General features: G+C 51.9%; 1 protein-coding gene across 10 annotated transcripts in view; it reads right to left on the bottom strand.

Annotated features, from left to right (window-relative positions):
• The window catches only part of TTC39A (tetratricopeptide repeat domain 39A), a 58,708-nt gene that overhangs the window by 8,062 nt on the left and 22,659 nt on the right, over nucleotides 1-27,987 (bottom strand). For 8 of the 10 annotated variants that reach the window (XM_064589166.1, XM_064589165.1, XM_064589169.1 and 5 more), the window contains 14 exons: nucleotides 21,960-22,091; nucleotides 21,002-21,078; nucleotides 19,627-19,694; nucleotides 17,628-17,692; nucleotides 15,544-15,643; nucleotides 14,173-14,238; nucleotides 12,239-12,347; nucleotides 11,663-11,730; nucleotides 11,504-11,563; nucleotides 10,461-10,622; nucleotides 5,588-5,679; nucleotides 3,477-3,597; nucleotides 1,073-1,184; nucleotides 539-653 (listed from right to left, as the gene is read on the bottom strand). In XM_064589166.1, the coding sequence (XP_064445236.1) occupies nucleotides 539-653; nucleotides 1,073-1,184; nucleotides 3,477-3,597; nucleotides 5,588-5,679; nucleotides 10,461-10,622; nucleotides 11,504-11,563; nucleotides 11,663-11,730; nucleotides 12,239-12,347; nucleotides 14,173-14,238; nucleotides 15,544-15,643; nucleotides 17,628-17,692; nucleotides 19,627-19,694; nucleotides 21,002-21,078; nucleotides 21,960-22,091 (1,347 nt within the window). The remainder of the gene's footprint in view (nucleotides 1-538; nucleotides 654-1,072; nucleotides 1,185-3,476; nucleotides 3,598-5,587; nucleotides 5,680-10,460; nucleotides 10,623-11,503; nucleotides 11,564-11,662; nucleotides 11,731-12,238; nucleotides 12,348-14,172; nucleotides 14,239-15,543; nucleotides 15,644-17,627; nucleotides 17,693-19,626; nucleotides 19,695-21,001; nucleotides 21,079-21,959; nucleotides 22,092-27,987) is intronic. The other 2 variants (XM_064589163.1, XM_064589164.1) reach the window with 2 other exon arrangements.

Genomic DNA, 27,987 nt, shown 5'->3' with positions numbered 1-27,987 from the left:
ATCCTGTGTCCAGGCATTTGCACATGCTGTACCTACTCCCACTTAAAACTCCTGCTTTGCTTTCTCTGCCTGATAAACTTCCCAGTTAAAATGGCATCCCTGGAAAGCCTTTCTTGGTATCTTGCATTATGTTTAGGTCCCTCCTCAGGGCACCTACTGTCCTCCCTGCTTTCCTCTTAACACAGCCTTGATCATACCAGACTTGAGTTGCCTACAGCTGTCTCTCTGTAACATTTGTGCTCCTCAAGTGCAGACTTGGATTACAAACTCTAGGAGGCACCATTCACCTAAACTTCAGTGTGGATGGACTCCTGTAGGTGGGCAATCTGGTGGCCCCAGGGAATGAGGTCTAATGATCTGTGCCCAGCAAGGATCCTGGCATAGAACAGACACTAGTACAAGTGTAGTGAATTGGGGGTAGGCTAGAGTCAAGCATTGGAGTGCATGTGAGGAAGGAGAGACCCTGCATATTCTACCCAGGAGACATGGGCCCCAGCAGTAGGCCACCTGGAGTGGGAGCAGCCACAGAGGCACTTACTTGAAAGAGATGCTCCTGAAATTCTCCTCAGCTTCCTGGACACGGCCTAGGTATTTCAGACAGAGGCCTTTCAGCAACTTCACCAAACACTCATCATCCACTGAGTACTCATTCTCTAAGAATAGGGGAGTGAGGGAAGAAGACAGGCTTGTTTATTTCTGCAACAGTTACTCATGGATCCCCTACTCTGCTGGGCCCTGGGGACAGAGAGGTAACTCCCACATGGTCACTGTACTCAGGAAGCTCGCATCTGGGAAGGAAAGACAGATACTGAAACAGTGACAATGTAGTGAGATCAGGATTGACTGAAGGAAGCCCAGGGGCTGTGGGAGCCCAGAGGAGGCCTTGACCCTACCTGGGGGACAATGGACAGCTTGGAGAAGCTGCCATTGAAGCTCAGTCTTAGAAAAGGAAAAGGACCACACTAACCAGGGTAGAGAAGAAAGGAAGGACATTTTTACTAGAGGGAAACTTTAACTGTAAAGACCTGTGATCTGACTCAGCCTGGCAGTTTCAAGGGCCGGGGTTAGTCACCTGGGCCCTTTTTCAGCATCTCTTCAGCCTTGGTGATAATCCCAAGTATCCCGTCTGTGAGTTCCGGCTGCTTCCCAATCACAGCATAGCCATTCCAAATGTACATCATTTCCTGAGAGCAGGGGAGCAAGTCAGTCCAAAGATTTCCTCCCCAGTGGGGTGTTAGTTTCCCCAGCTGTAAATGGGCAGCTCAGATCAAGAGGATCACTAAAGGCCCTTCTAGCTCTAATCTTTTATGACAGATCTCAGCCCAGCCTATGAAGGGCTCGAAGGGCCATGGCAGGGAGCCTCATCACTGATACTGGGATCTCACCTTACACCAATGCAGATTTAAGATCGACCCATATCCTCACTGTTCTGCTCATAGCTGCACATAGTTTTGTTTTGTTTTTTTAAAGACTTTATTTATTCATTTATTTAAGAGAGACAGCACATGAGAAGGGGGAGGGTCAGAGGGAGAAGCAGACTCCCCGTGGAGCAGGGAGCCCGATGTGGGACTCGATCCCGGGACTCCAGGATTATGACCTGAGCCGAAGGCAGTCGCTTAACCAACTGAGCCACCCAGGTGCCCTGCACATAGTTTTTAACTACTCTTCTGCTCGTGGCTTCCCTGGGTGGTTATCATGCTCTCTCCCAACCTCTCTGTGTCCAAACTCTTCCCCTATACTTTGAGGACCAGGCTATGACCCACATTCTCCAGGAAGTCCTCTTCCCTGCTCATCTGGCAGGACCTCCCATATTGGAGGAACTGTATTTACTTAAGCACTTTAGGATTTCCAATAGCTCTTAAGACTGTCACCCTGTCTCTCTTCTCCCAAGGCAGTGGGCTTGAGTTACCATCATGAAAACTATGCAAGACATCCGGATTCCTTTCTTTCCTCCACTGCCAGGAATCTCAGAATTCTAAATTAAATGTTCATTTATAGTAATTCCATTAGCATTTCCTAAACTATGAAACCAGGTAATAGATGTGAAAGTGATTTGTATACAAAAAGTTCTAAAAAGATGTTATTGTTTTGGTTCTTGTTATTATGTTCTAGGGAGGGAATTTAAGTTTAGAACCAGTATTCCTCAAATGGTGTATATGGTCCCAAATTAGCAAATGTTCCTTTAAAGAAAGAGGTCTGTGGCCAAATAAGTTAGGGGAAAAAAAATCATCTTCAAGCTTATTCTTGGAGACTTACCATACATATTATATAAAGGCTCCAAAAGGTCCACAGTGTATAAACTTTGTTTAGGCCAGTCTTTCCCAAATATATTTAATCACAGAAACTATTTTAGGCATAAATAGCATTTTGCAGATTATAGTTTGAGAAATTCTCCTAAATTTCTGGTATAGTCACTTCTTGCCCTTTCCATCACCCCCCCATATGATAATAGTTTTATTGTACAATTTAAACTATAAACAGCTTCAAAATGTGTTTAGAAATAATCTAGGATACATAATAAGCTCTATATTGATACTCAGTTTCTGATTCATAAAATATTTGTTTATCAGCTAATTCTCATTACTGCTCTATAAAATGGGCAAGATGTGTATCATTCCTAATCTTATATTAAGGGAAGGGGAACCCTATCCAAGGGCACATTGTTAGTGAATAGTGGAGCTGGGACCAGAAAAAAAAGCAGTGCCCTTTCCACTTTTTTGGCTACCTTAGTATTTGAACAACAAAGGCTCTTAACGAGCTGGGAACTTCTCTGATGCCTGCTCAAATCATGCATGGAATTGGCATCATAACAGCAGTTCAGAATCTGGGCTCTAGAACCATTCTAGGTTTAAATTCTAACTCTTCAACTCACTAGCTGTGTGACCTGGATGAGTAATTTTATCTTTCTACTTATATCTTACCTATTTATTAGATATTTTCTCTCTCTACTTATCTATTAGGCCTTATCCCCATCTGTAAAATGGGGATACCACCAGCATCTGATACTCAGGGTTGTTGTGAGGATCAAATGAGGCAATGGGTGTAAAGAACATAGTCAGTGCCCTATAACATGGTCCTAGGCCTCAGAAAAACTTGGTCCAGTGAGGGGGACAGTGTAAACAGTTATAATCATGTGACAAGACTGAAACAGATGGGTGGGAACACAAACAGCTGAGTGATGTCCTTGCCTGAGCACAGGGGTGTGGGCCTGCTCTCTCACCTTAAGGCGCCTGGAGCCTGCTCACCTGTCTCCCTGCCCCCACCAGACCAGTACTTTCTCAGGCAGGGGCTGGCTCTGGCCTATTTGTGTGCTTCCCTCACAGACCCAGGTAAATTGTGAAATCCTTTTCAGGGCCCTGAGGCATGAAGGTCTTTCTCCCCCATCCACTTCCCCCTGGCCGTAGCAGTATCTCTGGCTTTCAGTTAATCCCCACAATCCAAACAAGTACAGGGACAGTCTAGACCCTCCTACCCACCAGAGCAGGGATTGGCAACGAGATCGGTTTGGGGGAGAGGTAGCGTCTGGACTTCCGGATAGCAAACTTCTCTGTAGGTAGAGATTTCCCCGCAATCTTGAGCTTCAGGCCAGGCACTGCTCTGTGAAAGAGATGAGGGGAAGAAAAAAGCTAGAGAGGACTGAGATCTCCAGCCTGCCCAGCCTCTGCTTGGCGCCTCTCTGGGCCTCAGTTTCCCCAGTTTATATGAGGGACTGTGTCGGACTCAACAGCCTGTGGCCGTGGCCTTGTATCACAAGCGCTGCCTCCAAACCCGACCACTTCCCGAGGCTAGGTGAGAGGCCTCGTCCACACCAGCTGGCAGAGGTGAGAATGTCAGCAAACACCCCAGGCCTGCTTTGCTAATTGTCTTGCTTCCACTTTCAGGCCCAAAAGGCCCAGCAGAAGTCTGACCCCAGTTCCACGATTAACACCCAGAGAAAAGGAAGGACCTGCCCACAGCTGCATGGCTCAAACCTTTAATTAATTTGCCACGCGAGTTGTGGCCTCCTTAGCTGTTTCCAAGGGCAGAGTAACATGCGTGCAGCTAGGCAAGCCTCCACATCTGGGGCCTCACCCACCCAGCTCCATTCCCACCCTCCGATTTCTGCCACAGTCACTGGGTGTGGCTGTAACCCTCAGGCCTGAGCCATCCAGCTGGATCTAGTTGTGAGGTTCCCTGCCAAACACCTCCCCTGCTTATTCAGTGTGGAACCTCTCTGGGCCCCCGTTTTCTCATCTCTGAATTGGAGATAGTGCTATGAAGGGGAGAATTTGTCATTCTGAAATATGCCTCTTTGGCATAAGGATTGTTAGGCTGGTTAAGGAACAGCAGATACAGGAAAAGCTCTGAAAACCTAGTAGCAGCTGCCCTTTTGTAAGAGACAATTACACTTATAAGTGAGATCTCCCAATAATAAGGGCTTTTCTCCTCTGTACCTGGAAGAGGATGACAAGCCCTAGAAACTCTTAAAGGAGAAAGCAGAGCCTTAAATCTGCAGGACCACCTTACCTCCTTTACTGTGCTTTGCCTGAAAACCTCTCAGAACTGGCTTTCCACCCCCCAACATGTTCTGTTATCTTTAGCTGGGGATGATATTTAAGGTGATGGCTTGGGCCATTTCAGTGACTCAGTTTTCCTGGGTCTCGCCCATGTATACAGGAGGTATACATGTTATTAAACTCTGGCCTATTTTTCTCCTGTTAATCTTTTATTATTAGGGGTGGGGGGAGTATCTCAGCCAGTCTCTAGCCAAGAACCTAGAAATGTAGAGGGAAAATGATCCTTCCTCCCCCACAGATACTTACTGTCCCAGGCTTTCTGGAAGAGCTATGAGATGGTGAAGTGGAGGCACTTGGTAAATGATAAAATACCCTACAACTATGACAGCAGTTAGTGGGAAGATCAGGTTACCACCACTCCCAGGTCTGCAAGTTGGGGTCAGCCCTCACCCAGGACTGGAAGAAGGCCCGAGGCTCCATCCTCAGCCTGCTGAGGCTTGAGCCCTGCTCTAGACCCTTCGCACAAGGCAATCAGCAGCACAGATAAGAATAAAAACAGCCGCTATTCAGTGGCTCCAGGCCCTACACCAGGCTCTTCAATATAGTCTCTATTTGATTCACAAAACAACCCTGCAAGGCAGAAGTGGTTATTCTCATTTTATAGCTGCTGAAATTGTTCACAGTGACACAGCTAAGAAACGGCAGAGGCTGGATTTGATCCTGTTTGATTCCCACATTTTGGTTCTCTACTGTGCTTCTCTGAGTAGAGCGGGCTAACTCAGCAGAAGGGACCTCAGATCTCTGAACCTCAGTGTCCACACATGTATCCCACTGACCAGAAGAAAGAGGCTCAGTGGAAAGGATGTTGACAAAACCCCTTTCTTGAGGCCGGGGCGGGGGAGCCCTCTGAACAGATTCAAAGGGCTGGAACAAGCAGCAGTAGGAAGTGGTGGTGATGAGGCACATGGGGCCATCCTGGGGGAGGGTCAGGGAGCTCAGAGCCAGGGGAGATGAGCAGCCCGCCACCTCCCTCCCCGGTGCCCACAGCTCAGGGTGGCTGTGGGCAGATGTGGCTGAGGCCCCGGACCCACCTGAACAACTCCACTTCATCATCCCCAAACGGCTTGTAATCCTCTTTTCCAAACATGCTGAGGTAGGCGGCCTTCATGTATATGTAGGTGGCCTGGGCAAAGCAGAGCAAGAGTCAGATGTAAGCAGCCCGCCCTCTACACACCTCATTCAGACCTCACAAGGCCAGCCCGGTAGCCAGGGGAGAAAGTGAGGGTGAGGAAGCTGAAGCACCTTGAGGACAAGCTGGGAGCTAAGTCCTGGAGAGGCCCACATCAAAGCTGCTTCCCCCTCTCCTCTGATGCAGCGGGGGGAAGGGCTCGGGCAACGAGTGGGTGTGCGGGGCAGTGCTGAGGCGAGGATGGACACACAAAGGGCAGTAAGGGCTTCTGGGAAGCAATTCCTTCAGACTGGACTCTTGAGAGCCAATGGGATGATTCACAGAGACCTGAGAAAGGACCTTCCGGACGAGGGGAACAGCCTGAGCAAAGCCAGGGAGGGGCCGAGATGTGTGGTAAGAAGGTGACAAATAGGTAGCGGCAAGTATGGAATGCCTAAACACAGAGGTGGGAGGCCAGAAGAGTGAGTCAGGGTCCCTGCGTAGAACTACCTTCCTGTGTGCCAGGCACTGTACACACTTCACCTCACTTGATCCCAAAGACAATGCCAGAAAGGAATCTGTACCTTGCCTCTGCTTCCTGGCTGGGACTGCAGAGCTTCTGGGGGCAGAGCTGGAAGTGACCCCAGGTTTGTGTGCTTCCAGGGCCTTGCCCACTGGATCCACAGCCAGCCCTGACAGGGAAGGTGCAGCTGTGCAGAGACCCCCATCCCCACCCCAGGGTACATCCCTGAAAGCTGCTCCCCTTCCCCAGGAGTCCAGCCCTCCAGAAACCTGGCTATGTCCTGCCCCCCAGTGGCCGAGCCTTGAACCTCAGCTCCTGCCACCAGGGGCTGTGGAGGAAGAACCTGGCAGTGGCTCACAAAGAAGTACAGGGGGGTGGAGAAGGAAAAGGAGCAGGACATCGTGGAGTCGAGTCTCAGGAGAAGGCAGAAAGCAGCCTCCACCTGGGGGCCCCTTTCAGGCTGAAGCTCAGGGCTACTCCTAGTTCCACTCTGCCCTCCATACTTCCATCTACCCTTCACAAAATGAGGAAAAGCTGGTCTTTGCAGGGGTGGTGGGAAGATCTCTCCCCCTCTGAAACCTGTTGCTCATCCCATCTTTAACCTCCTGGTGTCATCCTTACCTTCTCCCTCTCTGCCTGGCACTGAGTCAGCAAGTCCTCATGATCTGACCTCCTCGATAGCTCTTGAATCCCACTGGCCTCGCCCGCACTCACTGCACCAGCCTCCATCCCACATCCCCGCTCCAGGCCACCAGGGATGTCTTTCTACTGCCCTTGTCCATATGGTTTCCTAACCCACCTCCTTGCTCCCATCCCTGTCCCTGCAGGCCATTTCCACACCACCACCAGTCTGTTCTTTATTTAATGATTTTATTTAACAGAGAGAAAGAGCATGAGTGGGGGAGGGGCAGAGGGAGAAGGACAAGCAGACTCCAAGCTGAGAGTGGAGTCTGACATGGGACTTTATCCCATGACCCTGAGATCATGACCTGAGCCAAAATCAGAGTCGGATGTTTAACCAACTGAGCCACCCAGGCGACCCCACTCTGATCTTTTTAAGTCAGGTCATGTCAGTTCCTCTTTGAAATCTTGGTAGCCCAGAATGCTTAGGATAAAATCCAGACTCCCTGTAATGGACTGTAAGCCCCTACCCTGTTTCCTCCCCCAGTTTCCTCTCCAACTTCATGTTGTTTCCCCCTCACTCACTCTAGCCACACTAGCCTCTGGGCTGTTCCCAGAACACCTGAGATGCACTCACCTTCCCCACCCCTGCATCTTCAGTGTCCTTTGCCTGGAACGCTCTTCATTAAGAAATCCATATGGCTTGCTCCCACACTTCATTCTGGTGTCTTCTCAGACAGGCCTTGCCTGATTTTTCTTTACTGCATATACCAGCCTGATGACATACTGTACACCTATTTGTGTGTTTCTTATCCCTCTTCCCACTAGAATATGAGCCTTGAGATGGAGGGGTCTTTGCTTTGTTTACGGTTGGATGTCCTCAGGACCTGGCCCATGGGGTGCCCAACAACTGCAGGAGGGATTTCTCAGGGCACAGATCTAAGCCACAAACATCAGGGGCTCCCCCACTCTCAGATTAAAGCCCAAACAGCCACTCAAGGCCCTTTGTGACCTGATTTTCTGATTCCTCTTCTGCCATTTCTCCCCCATCAGTCCTTAAACTCCCAGGCCTTCACCTGTGCCATCCCTCTGCCTGGGATGCCGTTGTCCCTCCTTACCAGGCCCATCCGCTGGCCTCCTCTAAGAGCCTTCTGCCACCCCTCCCCCAACCCAAACAACTTACCCTCACTGAGTCACCAGAAGTTAGGATGGATGCAGTGACCTAGAGTTCTGAGACCCACAGGCACCCAAGTTATCAAGGGATGCTACGGGGCCACTCTGATGGAAAACAGCCACCTCCCTGGGTGGGAGTCCTGTCTCCCCAGGCTTATCTGATTGCCCAATGATTCCACACATTTATTTTGCTGGATTACTCTACCAGGCTCTGTGTAGACAGTCCTTGTCCTCAAGAAGCTTACAGCTAGTGACTTAGGGGGAAAGTCCCTCCGCAGTAACCCTGCACTCCCACCCACAAAGCCCTTCACCTGGTGACACAGAACCTCTTGGCAGCACCCTAGCTCCTGAGCCTCGGTCCTTGCTGCTCTCCTCGCTTGGAGTACCCTTCCACTTCCTCCACTCTGCCACCCTAAATTCTCCTCTTCTGTCCTCCTGGCTGGCCTGCCCAGGGCTGCCTCTGAGCTCCCCTTAGATTCCCTCACTACGGCACTCAGCATACCACTGTCTCCACTATGCGTGTGGCCATCTCAGGCTGCATGCACTGGGGGAAATGCGAAGGCCCCACACGGATGACTTGGCACAGTCCAGTCGAAGAGGGATGCCGAGCAGAGGGGCTGAGTAGTGGCCATACGCTAAGTTCCTAGAGCTGGAAGTTGGTGGATTCGGGTGGCCAAGTGCCGCAGAATAGGAATGAACAAGGCCCCAGAATTCGAGGTACTACAACCCCCACTTTCACAGGAAGCACTTCTGAGGAAAGCATTGTGGGTAGGGGGTGGGGGGGCTGGCCACCTCAAAGCCACACAGTGAGCTGGCGATGGAGCTGACTCACAGCCAGACTTCCTGACACCTGGGAGGCCTGGCCCCACCTCAGCTCCTCCCAGCAGCTGCGAGGGCACCCCGGGCCTCTTCTTCCCTGTGTATGTGAGCCCAGCTGCCTGCCTCCCTCCATAGGAAGGCTTCTAGGTCACTTTAGTTCAACAAGGTTCCCTGAGGTGGTGTTCCCACTGGGGGTGGGAGGGGATGAGGAGTGAATCTCAGGCCCAAAGGCGCTAGGTCTGAGGGAACACCTTCAACAGCATGGTGGTCTCAGGGCAAGAAGGGCCTCCTCAGTGGGACTTAAGGAACAAGGGAAAAGCAAAGGCCTTGAAGTCACACAGAACTGTCTTCAAATCCAGTGTCTGTCACCGGCACCTGTGTGGGCCAGGAAAGTCACATACCCTCTCTTGGCTTCCATGTCCCTGTGTGCCCAATGGAGGTAACTTCTACCTCATCGGGTGTATGTGGAAGAAACAGCAAGTGCTGAGCACACAGTAAGCTCAGTGAAAGCCTGCCCCCTCCTCCAGCCCCGCCTGCCCCAGACCCAGAGAATTCCCTTTCAGCTTTGTCCCTGGACAGGGGTACTGAAAAGGTGGGGGAGGGATGAGAAATCAGGGTTTAAGGTCATTGAGACCCATGTTCTCTATATTTGCCAATACCAAATTGGATGCTCTCTGATGATCTCCATGATTCTAAGAGTCTTAGTTGAGCATTCTGTGCTATCATTACTGTGATGATAATGGCTAACACTTACTTTACCACTTACCATAATGTTACAAGTTTTCACCTATTGTGGGCATCTGCTGTGCTTTATTTTGCCTTCATAGGATCTCTAATGCCTCTTCCCACCAACCAACACTTTTTCTGGGGACATCCCCTCATTTTTTTCTGGAGAACCATCCCTCTCCTACTCTTGATCCACGAGGAGTCTTCCCACCCCTGTTCCCAAGCACTGACATGTGACCTACGCCAGACCAGTGAGCCTCGATTGTGGGACTATGGTTGAAACCAAAGGGAAGATGTGAGTTAGGGGCAGGCGGTCCGTGGCCACCCTGCCTGTCACATGGAGAAAACCCGCCTGCACAGCAAAGATGTCATAGAGCAGAGCACAGCCACAGATGGAAAAATGTCAACCCAGATGACATAATTTGAATTCCCGGATCCAGCCCTACCTGAAATCAGTTGTGCCTAGAATTTTCAGTTCTGTGAACTAAAGAGCCTTTGGTGTTTTCAACCTGCATAGTCCATATACAGTGGCCATTAACCCCATGTGACTTTTTAAATTTGCATTAAATAAAATTGAAAGCAGCCAGGTTCCCAGTCACACCAGCACACTGTAGGTTCTCAACATGCCCTGTACCTGGGGGCTACCTCCACCATAACAGAATGTTCTATCGGACAGCACTCACCTAGACAGCTGAGCCATGCTTCCGTCCCTTGTGACTAAAAATCTTGACTGACACTGTAGTTCTAAACTTTATCTGCTCCTCACGGTCTTTAGTTCCTACCAACCCTGAGTCCTCTTAGAACTTATGGTTCGGTTTAAGTTCCAGCTGAGACATCTGTTTTCAGTTAAGGGTTTGGCCCTGGGTCTGGGGGCTTGTGGCCAGGCTGGCTTGGCCTGGCCCCCCAGCGGCCCCAGCACCTGGTGTCAGCCCACCTTGGACCAGGAGTTCTCCTTGCTGAGCAGGTCGGCATAGAAGTAGGCCATCTTCCACTGGCCCTTGTACGTGAAGCACCACATCAGCTCCCAGTAGCACATGTGGTGGAACTGCTTCCAGTGCTGCTGGGCCTCACAGCACTCCTCGAACCGCTGGATGGCCTGCGGGCAGCTGCTGGTCAGCGTTGTGGCCCCACCGCCCTGCCCCGCTCCACGGCAGGCCCAGCCTCCCCCAGCGCTCGGCCGCCCAGCCCTGTGCCAGGCTCGGGGGCGGGGGAGGGGCAGCAGCGCTGGGGGGATGGGATGGGAATTCCGGGCTCCAGGCCTGGGTCTACCCACTAAGTCTTACTGATAGGACAACCCCGGGCCCAGTTACTGCCCCTTCCTGGGACTCTAGTCTTTGGGCACAAAATGAAAGGATGGGAAAGAGCTCTAATGGAAGGACAGGAGGCAGTGGAAAGTATTAATATGAAAGCAATACAATGTCTGTGCCTCAGAACAAACTCAGGAAGCTTCCAGTAGCTCCCAAGAAAGGACCTGGACTCGGGGCATCTGTCTTGCCGCTTGAGGAACCACAGCCAGGGCCAGCTGGAGACCCCAGAACTCTACCTTGTGCAGTCCCTCCTGGGGATTCTGCCAGACCTGGGTCCCTCCCCTCTCGAGCCCCTTCGATGGCTCCCTCCCATCCACGGAGCTCAGGTTCCTTGGCCAGGTCATCAAGGTGCCCACCTCACACCCTGACACCGCTGCTCCATTCACAGTGCCTGTCACCAGGCCCTGAACAAGCGGGGCCTCCACGCCTCTGTCTCACCGAAGGGCCCCCCTGTGCGGGAATGCGGCAGTCCTGCATCTCCCTGTCAGATCTTACTCACCGCGGATGCCACCTCCTCCCTCATCTCCCCAGACTGTCCCGTTGGGAACGGCTTCTCCCCGCCCCCCGCCCTCTTGTTGGTTCTCTCTTGGAGCCTTCCTCCCAGTCTCTGCCCGCTGGTCTGGGAGACCACAAGGGGTCACCAGCCCTGGCCCAGACCCCCGTCACTCACTGTGTCAACATTGCCCTTGATGGCTTCAATCCGCCCCGCGAAGAACAGGAAGATGGCACCCTGCAGTGACACGCACGCGGGTCTGTGTGGGTGCGCAGGGCACACGTGGGCCGGGGGGAGGTTTCGGGGCGGGTTTGGCGGGGGAGGGGGGAGGCTCACCTTAGGATATCGCTTCAGGTAGGGCTTCAGGAGCTTCTCTGCTTCCTCGATGTTGACGTTCCCGGTACCTGAAGGAGGCGAGGGGACAGCACATATCACCACCACTGGCTCTTGGAATCCCCCCAGCAATCGACCAGGGACTTCTCGGGGCCTCCTCTTCCCTCTCGGGGAAATGGGTATAATAAGTCTCCTACCTCCAGGGTGATGTGAGGATTAAATAAGACGGTGCCAGTTTCGCCCCGGCACACGAGGCTCAATACCCAAGAGCCATGCCCACCAGGGTGGTACCCAGAACCCCACGGGCCCGCCTACAGTGTCCTCTCACCCTCTACAAGGTGGGCATGACCATCCCCATTTCCCAGAGGACAAAACGGAGGCTGGAACCTGGGCACACGGTGAGGAAGTGAGTGGTCGGCAGGCCAGGCCCCAAGACAGCTGACGGTGCTCTGCTGATTCTGGTCCCAGCGCCCGCCCCCAGTCCCGCCCCGCCCCTCCCTCCCCCCCGCCCCCCGCAGGGTCCGCAGCTCCTTGCCCTGGGAGCCAGCCCAGCCCCAGGCGCCCGGGGGGCGCTCCTACCGAGCACGAAGGTGAGGAAGGTGTGGTAGCAGAGCAGGAGCATGACACAGAGCACAGCGCGGAAGCTGTGCCCTGAGGCGCCCTCCTCCAGCTGCAGCAGCCCGTAGTCCTGGCGGAGAGAGACCCACAGGCTGAGGCCAGACCCAGGGTGCGGTGGGGGCCGGGGGGCCCACCGGGCAGCTGGGAGGGCCGTGCGGCTGGGGCAGGGGCCCGAGAGCGCTGCACTGCGCGTCCGGAAGCCCGCCGGCCAGGTCAGCCGCCCGCAAGCCCCGCACCGGGCTGGGCCACCCTGAGCCAGGCTGCCCCTCTCGCTGCCTCAGCCACCTTCCTGGGGTGCCAAGGCCAGGGCGGAGGCTTGGCTCCAGGTGTCCCCTCCTTCCTCAACAGCCCCTTCCCCATTCCTGCCTTTATTCACCTGCTGGCCCCCAGGGTGAGCACTGAGGCCCAGAACAGCCCCGGGTCTGGTCGGAGAGGAAGAGAGGCCAGACTCCACTGAGGCAGATAATCCTAACCAGAGGCTCAGAGCACAGATGGGACCACGAGGACCGCAGTCTGGGAAGGCTTCCTGAAGGAGAAGGCTCTAGAGCCTGGCTGGGGAGGAGGAGAGGCCAGACTCCACTTGTATCCCTGCCTGCAGTCTCTGCCCCCATCTGCCCTCCAGGGTAATCTGACCTACCTCACCCCTGCCTCAAACCCTCCATAGCTTCCTTGCCTTCAGGGTAAAGATGAAGCCAAAGCCAGTGTCTGAGGTCTCTCCCACTTTGGTCTCGTCACCCTCTCCTCCTAGCCAGGCAGGCCACACCGTCCCACCTCTTGGCCTTTCTCATGCTCTTCCCTCCTGTCATCATCCCGAAATCCTTCTCAGGACTCGAGGGCCTTCTTAAAACAAAACTAAAAGAGACCTTTGGAGCCTCTAGCTGGTGTTTCCCAGGACCAGGGCCATGGACCATGGACAGGTCTCCAGACAGACATGAGGCTCAGAGTCCCAAGTGAGGGTCTTCCCTTTCCAGTTCTCTATGTGTCCTGATGGTATGCAGGAGAAAGCCTCAGTCCCGTGCTGGTGTGTGTTCAACACCTCTTCCCACAGGAAAACGGCGTCAGTAGATCCTACAGCCTGCTCTCACAAGATTGCTTATGGTTATGATTATGTTCTTATCATGCCAAATAACATGGGTTTTCTATGTAGTAGTGTTTCCTTTAGATAAACTTAAGTAAAAAATATGAGCCATTTTTGGGAAAAATAATACATAAATAATAATATTGAGGTCTACAGTCGTGGCAAAAATCAGGAAAGGCAAGAGGAAGTTCAAGTTTGAGAAACACTGATCAGTCTAAAACAAAAAAGCCCCTTGTTTTACCCAAAAAGACCCGGAGGAGGAGGAGGAGACGAGGCTGGACTGACCCAGGACTCCTGACTCCCAGGCCACGGTTCCTTCTACAATGAGGGGCCTCCTCTACCAGGGAGCTCTCCTGATTTGCTACCTAGTACTCAGACTCCTGCCTTTAGCAAAGTCTCTGGGTGCTTGCGTCCTCTGGTTTCTGCCCTCAGGGCCTGATGCATGGTAGTGCTTCTCTTCGGCATCTCTCAGATAAGAAAATGATCTCAAGGGAAAGAACTTGCTCAAAGTCTTCCAAAGGGAGGAGGACTAGGTTCCTGACACCTGTAAGGCTCAGAGAACATGACTCCAGGCCACTGCACGAAGCTGCCCTTCACACCCATCCTTACCCTACAGCCTCTTCACCCTGTGTGGGGCTGGGCAGGGATCACTGGCCACATTTCACTGGAGAGGAGACGGAGGCTCAGAGAGGCCTGGGCTTTGTCCAGGGCCACAACTGAGGGGGGCTGTGCCAGGACCAACACACAGGGCCTGCGGCCCCTCAGCCCCACCCTGTCCAGCTGAGCCAGTCAGAAGTCCCAGAAGACAGGCGGTTACCTTGTTTCCTGAAAATCCCACAAACTCCAACAGCCGCAAGATCCTGTTAGGAAGCATGGACAGCGTCTGCAGGAACAGAGGCAGGTGGGCATGTGGAGGGGTGGGAGCTGTCCGTCCGACTCCCCAAGCTCCAGAGTCCCACGGTAATCCTGGGGGAGCACCTATATCCAGAATGCCCACAAGGAGGGCCAAGGTTTCCCAGAAAGCCAACTTCCCCGGATGGAGAAGCACCTCAGTGTGACAACTAGGAGCAAACTGTGTCTAAATCCTAATCTCACCACACCCACTGGGTCACCCTGGGCAAGCTACATAGCTTTTCTGTGCCTCAGTTTCCTCATCTGGGAATAATAATAGCCCCTTCCTCCTAGGGGTACCATGAAGATGGATCAAACTAAGGTTTGTAAAGCACATGAAAGCTGGTGTTTCACACTGAATCCCTGCTCTGCACCAGGGGCTCTGTCATTGCATTTGATCCTCAGAACAGTCCTGCCAAGAAAGATCACTGTCCCTTTTCATAGATAGAAAAAGAGAGGCAGAGATAAGTGACAGGACATGCCTAGGGTCCCGCAGCTCATCAGAGGGGGGCCAGTTCTCAAACCCAGGACAGCCTGGCTATAACCTGCTAAAGCATCTGATGAACTCTGCAGTTTGAACTTCTCAGCACTTGGGCCACTTTATATACAAGGAAACTGGAACCCAGTTTCCCACTTCAAATACAAGGAAACTGGAACCCAGAGTGGGGCAGGGACCCCGGCCCCAAGGCCTGCTCTTGGAACAGGCTTTGCCAAGTGGGGAGAGAGCCACACCCTGCCTCATATGCACTTCCGGACACCCGGGGCCAGGAGTCTAAACTGTTGATGAGCATCTCCTCCTCCCAAGAATAAGCTTCAGAGCCTCCCTGCCTCGCTTAGCTTACACTGTTCCTTCTGCCTTGAGTGCCCTTCCCGCCTACAGATCCTTCAAGATCCAGCTCAGATATTCCCTACTCCATGGAACCTTCCCCAACATCCCCCAGGAAGGGGTCTTGGCTTTCTGTTCCTGTGCGTTGCCCACTGCTTCCAGGCCTTTCTCCTGCTACTGGTCAATATTTAACCACCAGCTCTCCAGGGTAGAAAAGGCCCTGATTTATTGTGTTTGTCTTTTTCTGGTCCTATAAATACCGCCGCCATGTGCATTTCAAGCTTTCAACTTGACTTGGGAAGAAATGCACAGACGGACTTCTGAAGCCAGCGCCAGCACCCACTCCCACCCACCCCGGCTCTGAGTGGCCGAGGCTGGCAACAGGTCTGCTTTCTTGCTGGGTCCCCGGGCCAGCATGGGACCCAGCACCACAGGCCAGCAGAGAGCAGGTGTAGGGGCACTCCCACTCACCAGGTTGAAGGCTCCCACACCAAGCTTCACACCTCCTTCAAAGTGTCTGTGGTTCTCTCCCTTGCAGTAATGTGAGGACTGCACAAGGCTGTCCAGCTCCCTGTGGAGAGAGGCACAGTCTTGTTTCAGCCACATAGCGGGGGCGAGGTCCCATTCCAGCTGGGGACTAAGCTTGCCCCCGACTCCCAGCTGTTCTCAGAACTCCCTGGTGGTAGACTGATAACAGTTCTGGCAATCCAGAGAGCTGATACTCGAGGAATTTCTAACCCCATCTCCATAATAACATACTCCTTGCCCCTGAATGTCAGCCTTATCAGCCCTAGCACACCTGCCTCGTCCAACGTCTAGGTATTTGCACATGCTCTGCATTCTCTCTAGAACAGTTTCTCAACTTTGGCACTACTGACATTTTAGGCTGGATAAAGTCTTCGTTCAGGTGGAGGTGGGGGGCTGTCTGTACTATCATAGGATGTTTAGCAGCATCCCTGGCCTCCACCCACTAGATGCCAGGAGCAACCTCCCCCAAGGCTGTCACAACCAGCATGTCTCCAAATATTGCCAAATGCCCCAGTGAAGAGCCACTAGGCTAACTCCAACACCCCATCCTTCAAGAAGTCTACCTGGGGCCTCTTGGTTGAAATCCAGCCCTCTCTTTCCTGGTCATCAGTCACACAGAGTCCATATCCCAGCCTGCCTGGGGTAGGACAGAGGCTTTAAAGATGTGCCCGCCTCCTTCCAGGGCCATGAGCATCTTGAGGGCTTTCAGTCAGCAAACACGGACTGAGGTCTCTTTGTGCCAGGCAAGGGAGGGCATCTGGAAGCAAAGCCACCAAGCTGCTGTCCTCACAACTCTCCCACTCTAGGAGACGGAACCCCATCAAGTCACTGTGAGGGTGAGGAGCTCCTCAAAGGAGAAGACTCCTGGGGCCTGACCTAGTCTGGGGTTCAGGGAAGGTCTCCCTGAGAAGCTGACACTTGAGCTGAAACCCTAGGGATGGGGAGGGTTAGCCTGGCACAGAAAGAGTGTTCCTAGCAAAGAGACAGCATGTCCAAAAGCCCTGAAGTAGAATGAGCTTGGCATGTTTGAAGAAGTGAGGGAAGGCCCACATGTCTGAGGCAGAATGAGGTGGACGATATTGCTCGGAGGGCAGGAGGAGCTCCCAGGAATGACTCAGCAATGACCTGGGACTTTATTCTAAGAGCAAGAGGGGTGTCAGGAGTTGGTAAGGGGGTGACTTAACAAGGTCTGTGCTTTGGAAACATCACTCTGGGAGCTGGTGAAGAGACTGGTGGGGGCAGAGCACGACTCCAGCACAGACCCACCAGGTAATGCAACGCCCATGTACTACATGCTGTCTTATATCCCAGCAGTACCTTGAAATCAGACTCACAGTATCTCTGTAGGGAAACAGTCACTTTAGATGGGGAAAATAAGATGATACATAGTCTCAAGTCAATTCAAGTCAACTTTTAATGGAAAATGAGTTTTAATGCCAAACTTGAGGGAAGAAACTGGGCTTTCCAAGTTTTTTTGATTTTAGAATTGTAGATAAGAATTGTAGTGCCATGTTAAGTAGAAGTGTTTGGACTGAGGCTTATTTCTTTTATCCATTGAACAAGGCCTATGGCTGGCCCAGTGCTAAGATGGTATGGAAATGATCTGGCCCTTAGGAGCATGTGAGTGTGTACTGGAGGGGTCCAAAGAAGGCTTCATGCGGAAAGTGGCATTTGGACTGGGCCTTAACAGATGTGTAGGGGTCCTGTTGCTGTTCTCAAAATGACAGTCCCTGTGCCTTCCTCCAAGCCCCTACCACACCACACTGTCCACAATCTGTCTGATTTTCCCCTGCTCGGGGTCAGGCATAGACTTAGGGGAACCAAATGAACAGATATACCTAGAAAACCAGGGGAATAATATTCTGGAAAACTGAGGTCCTGGGGGTGCAGAAATCTTGACTGAGGTCACATGGCATTCTAGGCTTCCTGCCACCAGCAAGTTGCTCTCTACCTCCCACAAAGCAGCCTGAGGGGCACAGGGTCATAGACGCTGTGGACCCAAGCGCCCCCAGACCAGCCCCACTCACTTGTAGGTCTGGTAGCTGTTTCGAACTTTGATGCCGCCCTTGATGAAGCTCACCATGTTCTCATCCTGCAGGAGGGAGAGATGCTAAGAGCCAGGCCTGGGTGGGGAGCCACAGGCTTGAGAGGCATCGTACAAGGCTCCGGGCCCAGCCTGCCCCACCTTGGGCCCAGCTCTCTAAGGAGTCCTGGGAGGATGGGGTCAGGGGTTGGCCAAACCAGGCCTCCCTAAGCCCTGGAACTTGAGATGAGGATTTCCTTGCCAAACAAGACCTCCAAAATGCCCAGGGCTCAACCACAGCCTCACAGTTACATATTCTAAGTGCCTGGCAAGGGGCCTGGAGGAGGCACTCCCAGTGGGTAACAGGCCTCCTCCAGGTGGAGGAACTGTGGGAAAGCGAGAGGGATGCTCATTGTTTTGTTTTTTTTTAATTTTTCTGTTTGTTTGTTTTGTTTTTTTTTTTTACAACAAGCAGCTATTTATCACATTTGTAATTTAAAGCACCAATACCTACAGCCCATCTGTAGTTCCATTCCTGGGGGGTATGCCCAAGAGAAATGATGAACATGGGCTGCAGAAGTCACCTTCAAGAATGTTCACAGCACCAGCGTTGATAGCAGCCAGGAACCAGAAACAACCCAAATGCCCTTCAGCAGGAGAATGGATAAACAGACTGCTATATTCGTAGAAGGGAATATTATACAACCACATAAGGTCGAGTAAAGAAAGCAAGTCCCACACAGCTTGAGGGCTTAAGAACCTTGAAGCCAACTAGAACATAACAATATGCTGCTCAGACATGAATAGGAAGCTGAGAAAACTATTTTTAAAAAATAAGGTGGGGGATGATAAATAAAACTCTAGGCAGTGGTTTCCCCATGAAGGGAGGCAGGGAACAGGGTGGGGAGGAGCCCAGAGGCCTCGCGGACTTGCGAGCTGTGTTCTGTTCTCTGGTTGGGTGGGGGAACTCATGGGTGTTTATTATGTGTAATAGAATACACAAATAAAAGGCCACTCACAATGCAATTATTAACAGTGATCCTAATGACGAATTAGGATTAATCTAATTCTAATTACCTGAGGTACAAAAAGAACAATAGCTAACAAAAAAAAAAATAGTACCCTAATAATAAAATTCATATGTGCCTCCCTACCCCAATACCCACATTCACATGATTACATGTCACAACCCAGGCTTTCTGGTGAAATCATGAGGTGGTGGCGCTCATAACTACCACTGTGTGGTGGGGAGCACAGGCTCCAGGCTGACCAGACCTGCATTCAAATCCCAGCTCTGCCAGGTGCTAATCAGATGACCCTGTGGAAGTGGCTCCTCCCCTCTAGTCCTCCCCTCTGCAGGCCTGTGAGGTGACGATTTAATAATCTATGCACACTTATGTAAAAACGACCATGCAGGGCGCCTGGGTGGCTCAGTCGTTAAGCGTTGGCCTTGGGCTCAGGTCATGACCCCCGGGTCCTGGGATCGAGCCCCACATAGGGCTCCCTGCTCGGCGGGAAGCCTGCTTCTCCCTCTCCCACTCCCCCTGCTTGTGTTCCCTCTCTCGCTGTCTCTCTCTCTCTCTCTGTTGAAACATAAAATCTTTAAAAAAACAAAAAAACGACCATGCATTCGGTGTAAGGTAGGTAAAACCACATAGCTGTAATGTGCACACAAAGCCTGGTACGTCTCAGAATCAAGTTGGATCCATTCAAACTTGCGTGTTGAATGGATCAAGTGTAAAGCAGGCTCTGTGCCAGTGCCCATCACCCCTCACGGCGGCAGCGCACCCTCGCAGTGGGTGGGACACGTGTGCTCAGTGTGGGGGGTAAAGCCCATCACCGCGGCCAGTGAGCCTGGCCAGGGCTGCTAGTGCTGGGGTCACCAAGCCTCAGTCCTCCGGAACCGCAAGGAGGCTGGCTGGGGCTGCTATAGCTACTTCCGGCTTCGAGATGGTGACGGATGGGAAACCCCCAGGCCCTCTGTACAAGGAGAGGGCTCCTACCTGCAGGAAGGTCAGAGCTGCTCTCTGTAGCAGGCACTCCGCATAGCAGACCTCAGCATGGATTTCCTCTGCAAGGAGAGAACCAAAGCCCTGAGGCCTCCTGGGACTTTGGGCAGGCGGCAGGGGCCAAATCCTCCACGCCCTACTTCCCAGAAGGCAGAGGGAGCCTGAGTCAGCACCCTCCCCCTCCCCCACCATGGGGGGAGGGGTCCGGCTCCTTCACAGCTTTCACCATTGTCCAAAATTAGCTCACATCCCCCCCACCTGCCTTCCATCTGGTTCCCCCCAGCCCATCACCCCAAGTGGCAGTGCAGGGCCCTGGGCTTCCTTCTCTTGTTCTCCGAGCACCCCTGTAGGTGCTGTGCGCCAAGCCCCCGCAGTGCCAGGCAGGGAGAAGGTGCTGGGTTGAATGGATAAACAAAGAAGATCCTGATCCAGGGAAGCCCACAGGCTGTAGGAGTAAGGGAAGGAAAACTAACACAGTCCAGGGGGTCTGGGGAGACTTCCAGAAGAAAGGACATTCGGTCGAGCCATCTGACTTGAAAAGGAATGGAAGGAAGAGGCAGGAAGAGCTTTCAAGGCAGAGGCCTGGGAGAACCAAAAACTCTGATGTCTGGGGACAGCCAAGCACAGAAGGCTGAAACAGGGTAAGGTAGGGAGAGACTTAGGGGACAGGTAAAGATGAGGGGCAGCGGTCTGGTTGCAAAGGGCCTGAATGCTGGTGGAGGGCTGCACATTTGGCCTGTGGGCATCGGGGAGCTCTGGAAGGCATGAAGGAGGGAGGGGCACTGTCATATTCATTATTTTGTGCTGGAAACTTCAAGGGCTCTTGAGGGTGGGGAAGGCCATTTGCTCCTGCATGGAAGAGCCCCGAGCCCCCCCCCCACGGCTGGCCGCTGCTACCGCCAGGCCGGCCACAGGCGTTCACGGCACACAGGTGGCCTAGACCATCCCTCACACTGCTTTCAGCTGTCTCATCCCAGCAGGCCAGCCTCCAAAGCCACATTCCCCTCTGGGGCACAGGAGATCACTGAGATCATCAGGCCAGTAAACCTAACTGCACACACAGTTCGAAGCCCACCCTGGCCTGAGGAGCCAAGCACATGGACCTCGTGACAGCGTTTTCGTTCCCCAGCTTCTGGGTCCTCAGCAGGTAATGCCATCAGGTAAGTGAGCACCCCCTGACCCCCACAACTCACCTGAGAGCAGCTTGTCCAAAGGCCCCAGGTCTGACCCATCTGTGTCCCAGCACCTAGGCCGGGGCCCGGCCCCTTCGGTGAAACTGGGAGGTTAGGTGCCCCTCCCCACCCCTCCCTGGGCCAGGAACTGGGTGGCCTGGGGTCAGCGGGGGTGAGAGGACATTCAGATGCCACACCTTCTGTGAACTGGTCCATCGTGGGGCGGTGAACCAGGTTGCTAAAGGAATCGGTTACAGAGGACTTCTTCCGGTGCCTGAAGAGGAAAGGGGGGCCTCAAGTCATTCAGTGAGGGTGAGCAGGGGCCCGGGTGGGCTCAGACGCATCTGCTACCCTTCCCATGGGACTCCACACACGCTCAACTGAGTCCAGGCTTTCTCACGCCCCTGCTTCTGCTGTCACCCCTACTTGGAGCCCCTCCCCTCCCTCCTTAGCCCCAGCCAGTTCCTCATCACCCTCTAGGACCCAGCTCCAGCTTCGCCTCCTCCAGGAAACCTTTCCTACTCCTCTGGCAAGACCCCCACAGCCCCTGGAACTTCCCTGCATCAGGCTGGGAGTCACTGGCTGCACCTTCTCCCAGGCCAGCCAGCTCCGGTGTCAGAGGGGCCAGGTCGGATGCTTCCCTGGGTAGCCAGTGCCCAGCATGGCGGCCGGCCTAGGGCCAGCATGCGCGTGTGCCCAGCGAAAGACAATACTACCTGCGCACAACACTGAGGATCCGTCCATTCATTCATTCAGTCAAGCAGTTTATGTGTACTGAACGCCAATTATGCACCAGGTCCTGTGACCAGCGACTTCATTCAGTCCCCACAAAGGCCCGATCTTAATACCTATTTTCCATATGAAGAAAGTTGATTCCAGAGAGGGACTTGCCCAAGATCAAAGAGTTATTACGCGACAGAGCCAGAATTCATCTCCATGAAATTAGGCCTGGCCCCTGGCAGTTGCTTAGAGACTGGCTCAGACAACAAGGCTCCTGAAGCAGAGCTGACAGGGACAGCTCTTAGCACTTGGGGACACATCTTCTTAGCCAAAAGGAGCATCATTAATAGTGGCATTTTAGGCATAGGGATAGGCGAAGGTAACAGAAGGATGGCCCTCACAACCCCTCATCCCTGCCCGCCCCCTGGCCCTGACCTCTGACACAGCGTCTGTGCCTCCTTCATCATGTTGCCAGCCAGAAGGATGTCCTGAGGGTCAAAAGTCATCATGGCCTGCATCTCCAGGATGGTGGCATACGTCAGCGAGTGATACATGCTCTCCTTGGTTCTGCCAGAGAGAAGGAACATGACAGCACCAACTCCTAGAACTCCAGAGGTAGCTGGCATGTGTTGATCACCATAACCTCCCTGACCCCCTGTGGTGGGGAAAGGGGGAAACAGGGAGGGGAAGAGACTCTCCCAAGGTCTGACTCTTCCATTGCTGCTCAAAAGGCCTCACCCCAGCTCCTCTCCTTCTGGGGAGTCAAATGTTTGTAAAGGAAACCAAAGGCTGGTCCACCCCTCACCAGCCCTGGAGCTGTCAGGATACCTCCCAGGTCTTTGCTAGAAATGCTTAATCTGAGGGCAGTGGCTTGTGGAAAGGAGGCCACAGCCTGAAGTGGGGACAGAACTCAGGCTACCGAGTCCCTGAAACACAGGTTGAAATCTTGGCTTTGCCAGTGACCAGCTGTGTAATCCTGGTGAATCTTAAACCTCTCTGAGCCTCAAGTTTCTCCTCTGTAAAATGGATACAATAATCCTTCTCACCCAGGACTCCGGGTGGCTTAAATAGCACACCCAGGCCAGGGCCACATCGCTGATGCTCAATAAATGTGAGTCCTTCTGTGTCTGCCAGGGTCAAGAGTCACTGCCCTGGACAGAAACTCTCTCCTTCAGGAGATGTTTCCCTGGCAGTACCCAGACCCACCCCCGCCCCCCAGATAATCCCCTCCCACTCCAGGCCTCTCCAGTTCACAAGCAACGCCCCCCACACCAGTGAGGCAGGAGACTCAGCCCCACCCACCCAGTCTGGTGCCGGGCCCAGGAGAGACAGACAGCCCCGCCTGGGCCCCTGGCAGGCAAAGTGGAATTTCTAGTTTGAGGCCCAATGCCAGAACACGCACCTGCGGCTGGGAATCCTGGCTCCTCCCCAGCCCACCCCTGCAGCCCCTCAGCTGCGCTCTGGACTGAGACTCGTGGAACAGGCATACATGGGAGATATTGCAGGTTTGGTTCCCGACCATTGCAATACAGTCAAGATTGCAATGAAGCAAGTGAAATCAATTTTTTGTTTCCCTGTGCACACAGAAGCTTAATTAAGTCTGCAATAGCATTATGTCCAGGGTGTGTAAAGCACTATGTCTAAAAAAATACATACCTTAATTAAAAAATACTTCATTGCTACAAAACGCTAACCAGCATCTGACATTTCAGTGAGCTGTAATATTTTTGCTGGTGAAGGATCTTGCCTTCTGACTGATGAGGGTGGTGGTTGCAGAAGGACGGGTAAGCTGTGGCAATTTCTTAACGTAAGACAACAGTGAAGTTTGCTGCACTGATGGACTCTTGCTTTCACAAACAATTTCTCTGTAGCACTCGATGCTGTTTGACAGCATTTTACCCACAGCAGAACTTCTTTCAAAATTGGAGTCAGTCCTCTCAGACCCTGCTGCTGCTTTATCAGCTAAGTTTATGTGATATTGCAAGTCCTTTGTTGTCATTTCAACCACCTTCATGGCATCTTCACCGGGAGTGGATTCCATCTCAAGAAACCACCTTATTTGGGGCACTGGGTGGCTCAGTTGGTTAAGCATCTGCCTTCAGCTCAGGTCATGATCCCAGGGTCCTGGGATTGAGTCCCGCATCGGGCTCCCTGCTCAGCAGGAAGCCTGCTTCTCCCTCTCCCTCTGCTGTTCCCCCTGCTCATGCGCTCTCTCTCACGCTCTCTTGTATGCTCTCTCTCTCAAATCAATAAACAAAATCTTTAAAAAAAAGAAAAGGAATCACCTTCTTTGTTCATCCATAAGAAGCAACTCCTTACCCACTCAAGTTTTATCCTGAGAGGGCGGCCACGCAGTGCCCCCTGCAGACTCCACTTCTAGATCTCTTGCTCCTGCCACCCCAGCTGCAGTCACTTCCTCCCCTGAAGTCTGGAACCCCTCCAAGTCATCCATGATGGTTGGAATCAATTTCTCCCAAACTCCTGCTCATGTTGATTCTTTGACCTCTTCCCTTCCCATGAATCACGAAGTTCTTACTGGCATCTAGCATGGTGAATTCTCTCTAGAGTTTTTCCATTTACTTCACCCAGATCCATCAGAGGAATCACTCACTATGGCAGCTATAGCCTTATCAAATAGATTACTTAAATGATACAACTTGAAAGTCGAAATGACTCGTTGAACCATGGATGTTCAGAACAGATGCTGTGTTGGCGGGCATGAAAACAACATTCATCTCATTGCCCATTCAGCTCCATCAGAGCTCTTGGGTTGACCAGGTGAATTGTCAGTGAACAGTAGTATTTTAAAGGAATCTTTTTTTCTGAGCAGTGGGTCTCAACACTCGGCTTAAAATATTCAGTAAACCATCTTGTAAAAGGACATGCTTTGTTATTCAACTTAAAGAGTATAGGAAGATAGAGTTAGCGTAATTCTTTTTTTTTTTTTTAAAGATTTTATTTATTTACTTGACAGAGAGAGACACAGTGAGAGAGGGAACACAAGCAGGGGGAGTGGGAGAGGGAGAAGCAGGCTTCCCGCTGAGCAGGGAGCCTGATGCGGGGCTTGATCCCAGGACCCTGCAACCACGACCTGAGCCGAAGGCAGACGCTTAATGACTGAGCCACCCAGGTACCCCAGAGTTAGTATAATTTTTAAGAGCCCCAGAATTTTCAGGATGCTAAAGGAGAATGAGCTTCAACTTGTAAGTCACAGCTGCATTAGCCCCTCACAAGAGAGTCAGCCTGTCCTTTGAGGCTTTGAAGCCCAGGCACGGACTTCTCCTCTCTAGCTATGGAAGTCCTAGATGGCATCTTCTTTCAATAGAAGGCTGTTCTGTCTACACTGAAAATCTGTTGTTTAGTGTAGCCACCGTCATGAGTGATCTGAGCCAGAGCTTCCGGATCACCTGCTGCAGCATCTAAACCCAGATGGCTGCTTCACCTTGGTACTTCCACATTATGAAGGCGGCTTCTTTCCCTAAACCTCATGAACCCACCTCTGCTGCTTCCAACTTTCCTTCTGCAGCCTCCTCACCTCTCTCAGCCTTCACAGAGTAGACGAGAGCGAGGACCTTGCTCTGGGTCAGGCTTTGGCTGAAGAGGATGTGGTGGCTGGTTTGCTCTTCTATCCAGACCACTCACACTTTCTCCACCTCAGCAGTAAGGCTGGCTGACTTTCTTATCATTCGTGTGTTCACTGGAGTAGCACTTTCAATTTCCTCCAAGAACTCTTCCTTTGCTTTCACAACTTGGTTGTTTGGTGCAAGAGGCCTAGCTTTCAGTCCGTCTTGGCTTTTGACATGCCTTCCTCACTAAGCTTAGTCATTTCCAGCTTTTAATTTAAAGGGAGAGACGTGCAACTCTTCCTCTCACCTGAACGCTCAGGGGCCACGGCAGGTCCTGAAATTAACTGGTCTAATTTCAATATTGTTGTGTCTCAGGGAATAGGGAGTCCCAAGGAGAACGCAAGAGATGGGGGAATGGCTGGTCAGTGGACCAGTCAGAACACAAACAACATTTATTAAGTTCATTGTCTTACATAGTGGTGGCCCAAAACAATTACAATAGTAACATCAAAGATCACCAATCACAGATCACCACAGCAAATATAGTAGTAATGGGAAAGTCTGAAATATTGCAAGGATTATCAGATGTAACACAGAGACACAAAGTGAGTAAATGCTTTTGGAAAAATGGCGCGGACAGACTTGCTTGAGGCAGGCTTGCCACAAACCTTCAATTTGTAACAAATGCAGTATCTGTGAAGCAGATACAGGGGTAGGACAACTCCCCAAACCTCAGGCACCCCAAGTTAGTTTACAATCCACAAGTTCTTGTTTGCTTATAGAATCCTGACCCCTGAGAGTAAGAACCCCCTCACCTCTGAGCGAAACCCAGCTCTGGGACATGATGCTCACTGGGGTCCTACCTTCTAGGCCCAGACCAGCTGTCAAGTTGGGGAGGGCACTGGAAGAGCCGTCAGAAGAGCAGGGTGTTGGGACCTGGGACTCCTCAAGCCATGTGGGGGTCAGCTAAGCCTAGTGGCCTCCACCCCTTCCCTCCTCTACCAGCAAGCAGCAAAATAAAATAAACTAGAAGCTACTCATAGAAGTGACAAACACAGAAAACAGATGCCCAGACTGGGGCATGAGGCTTGGAGCCTGATGAGCCCATTATCCCTGAGGACCTTGCACAATGAGGAACAGTGAATGAAACTGGACCCCAACATCTTTTGAAACTTCGATGGCTATAAATGAAGAGGGGAGGCCATTTTTAGCAAGAATTATTTCCCCTAGACCAGTGCTTCTTAATAAAGATGGGGAGATATTTTTCCTGTCTCCCCCTGGCTCCCTAGCATCTGGCAATTTCTTGAAACATTTTTTGGTTGTCAAAATGGGGATGTGGGTTGGGAGTGTGCTAACAACATCTACTGTTTGGAGAGAACGCTCTTAAACTGAAAAAGGAAGGAAAGATTCTTTTCTGGAATGGGGCAGGGGCTAAGGGGCAGCTTCACTGCCTTAAGTATGACATTAAAAGGTAGCCTCATGGAAAGGCTGGTCTCTCTGTAGTGTCTCCTTCGTTCAGGGCAAGGATTTCCTCTCCGGGGCCTAAGTTGTCAGGCCTGAGTTGTAGGACTTGTGGTAGAGTGCCCTCTTGAGGTGAGGGAGGGTGAGGCAGCCCCTCCACACAAGGGGGCTGTGGGGAGAGGGTGTGGAAGGTGTGGGGGGAGGTGGTAGGGAAGAGCCTGCTTAGGGACAGGTAATGACCAGAAGGAAAGTGGAGCTGGGGAGTCTTTCAAAAATACTGGGAGGGAGAGGCGCCTGGGCGGCTCAGTCAGTTAAGCGTCTCCCTTCGGCTCAGGTCATGATCCCAGGGTCCTGGGATACAGCCCCACATCGGCTCCTTGCTCAGTAGGGAGCCTGCTTCTCCCTCCCTGTCTGCCACTCCCCCTTCTTGTGCTCTCTCTCTCTCTGACAAATAAATAAATAAATAAAATCTTGAAAAAGAATACTGGGAAGGGAACCTAGATGTTCAGGGATGCAGCAAGATGGAGCTTGGCCAACCTCAGATGGTGGCTACACTCTTGCTGCAGACCTGCCCCTGCCCCATCTCAAGCCCAGATCCCCTCAAAGGGTGGGGATAAGGTGTGGGGACTGCTGGGCCATCCAAAAGCCAATCCCACCAATTACAAGGACAAGAACTAGCTCTTAAATATGACCAGACAACCAGGGGCCATCAGGCATTTGAGAAAAGCCCGCACCAGAAAATTCCCCCATTACACAGAAAAAGGGAATCTGGAGAAAGCCAAGATTATACAGGAAAAAAATTAAAATATTTGGGAGACAATATTCTGTGATAGTAACAACAAATATTTACTAGAGTGCTTACTATATGCCAGGCCCTATCCTAAGGACTCTCATATTTCAAAAATATACACAAAGAACAGAGTACATCTATAAACCAAGGATAAAATGTTTTAGGGAAAAAAAGAACATTCAGAGAACAATGAGTACAAGGAAATTAATCATATGATCACAGAAAAAAAGAAAATAGAAGGACCTCTTCTAACTCAATAGAAGGATTTAATAATAAGGTTGAGGAAATCTCCCCCAAATAAGAGGAAAAAAAAGAGAAAGAAATGCAAAATTAGAGGGAAAACAGGAGGCTTAGAAGAGGACGGGTCCAGGAGGTCCAGTGTTTGACTTAAAGAAAGCCTGAGAAAGGGAGACAGAACATGGAGTGGTCATGCTAGAGAAGGTCCCAGAACTGAAAGGCTCCAAATAAAAGACCTATGTTTCAGCACATCATTGTGAAATTTCAGATTTGCAAGAATAAAAGAGAAGATTCTAAACATTTCTGGGGAAGAAATAATGATCACATGCAAAGTTTGAAGAAATTAGGGTTCCCATGGTTACAGTAGATGCTAGAAAACAGGGATGCAATGCCTTCAAAATTCTGAGGG

The sequence above is a fragment of the Mirounga angustirostris genome, unplaced genomic scaffold (assembly GCF_029215605.1).
Source record: "Mirounga angustirostris isolate CCGP_5_RB_7025 unplaced genomic scaffold, mMirAng1.0.hap1 SCAF_4, whole genome shotgun sequence".
In the NCBI taxonomy this organism is placed as follows: domain Eukaryota; kingdom Metazoa; phylum Chordata; class Mammalia; order Carnivora; family Phocidae; genus Mirounga; species Mirounga angustirostris.
This window is presented reverse-complemented; position numbering and strand designations above follow the sequence as displayed.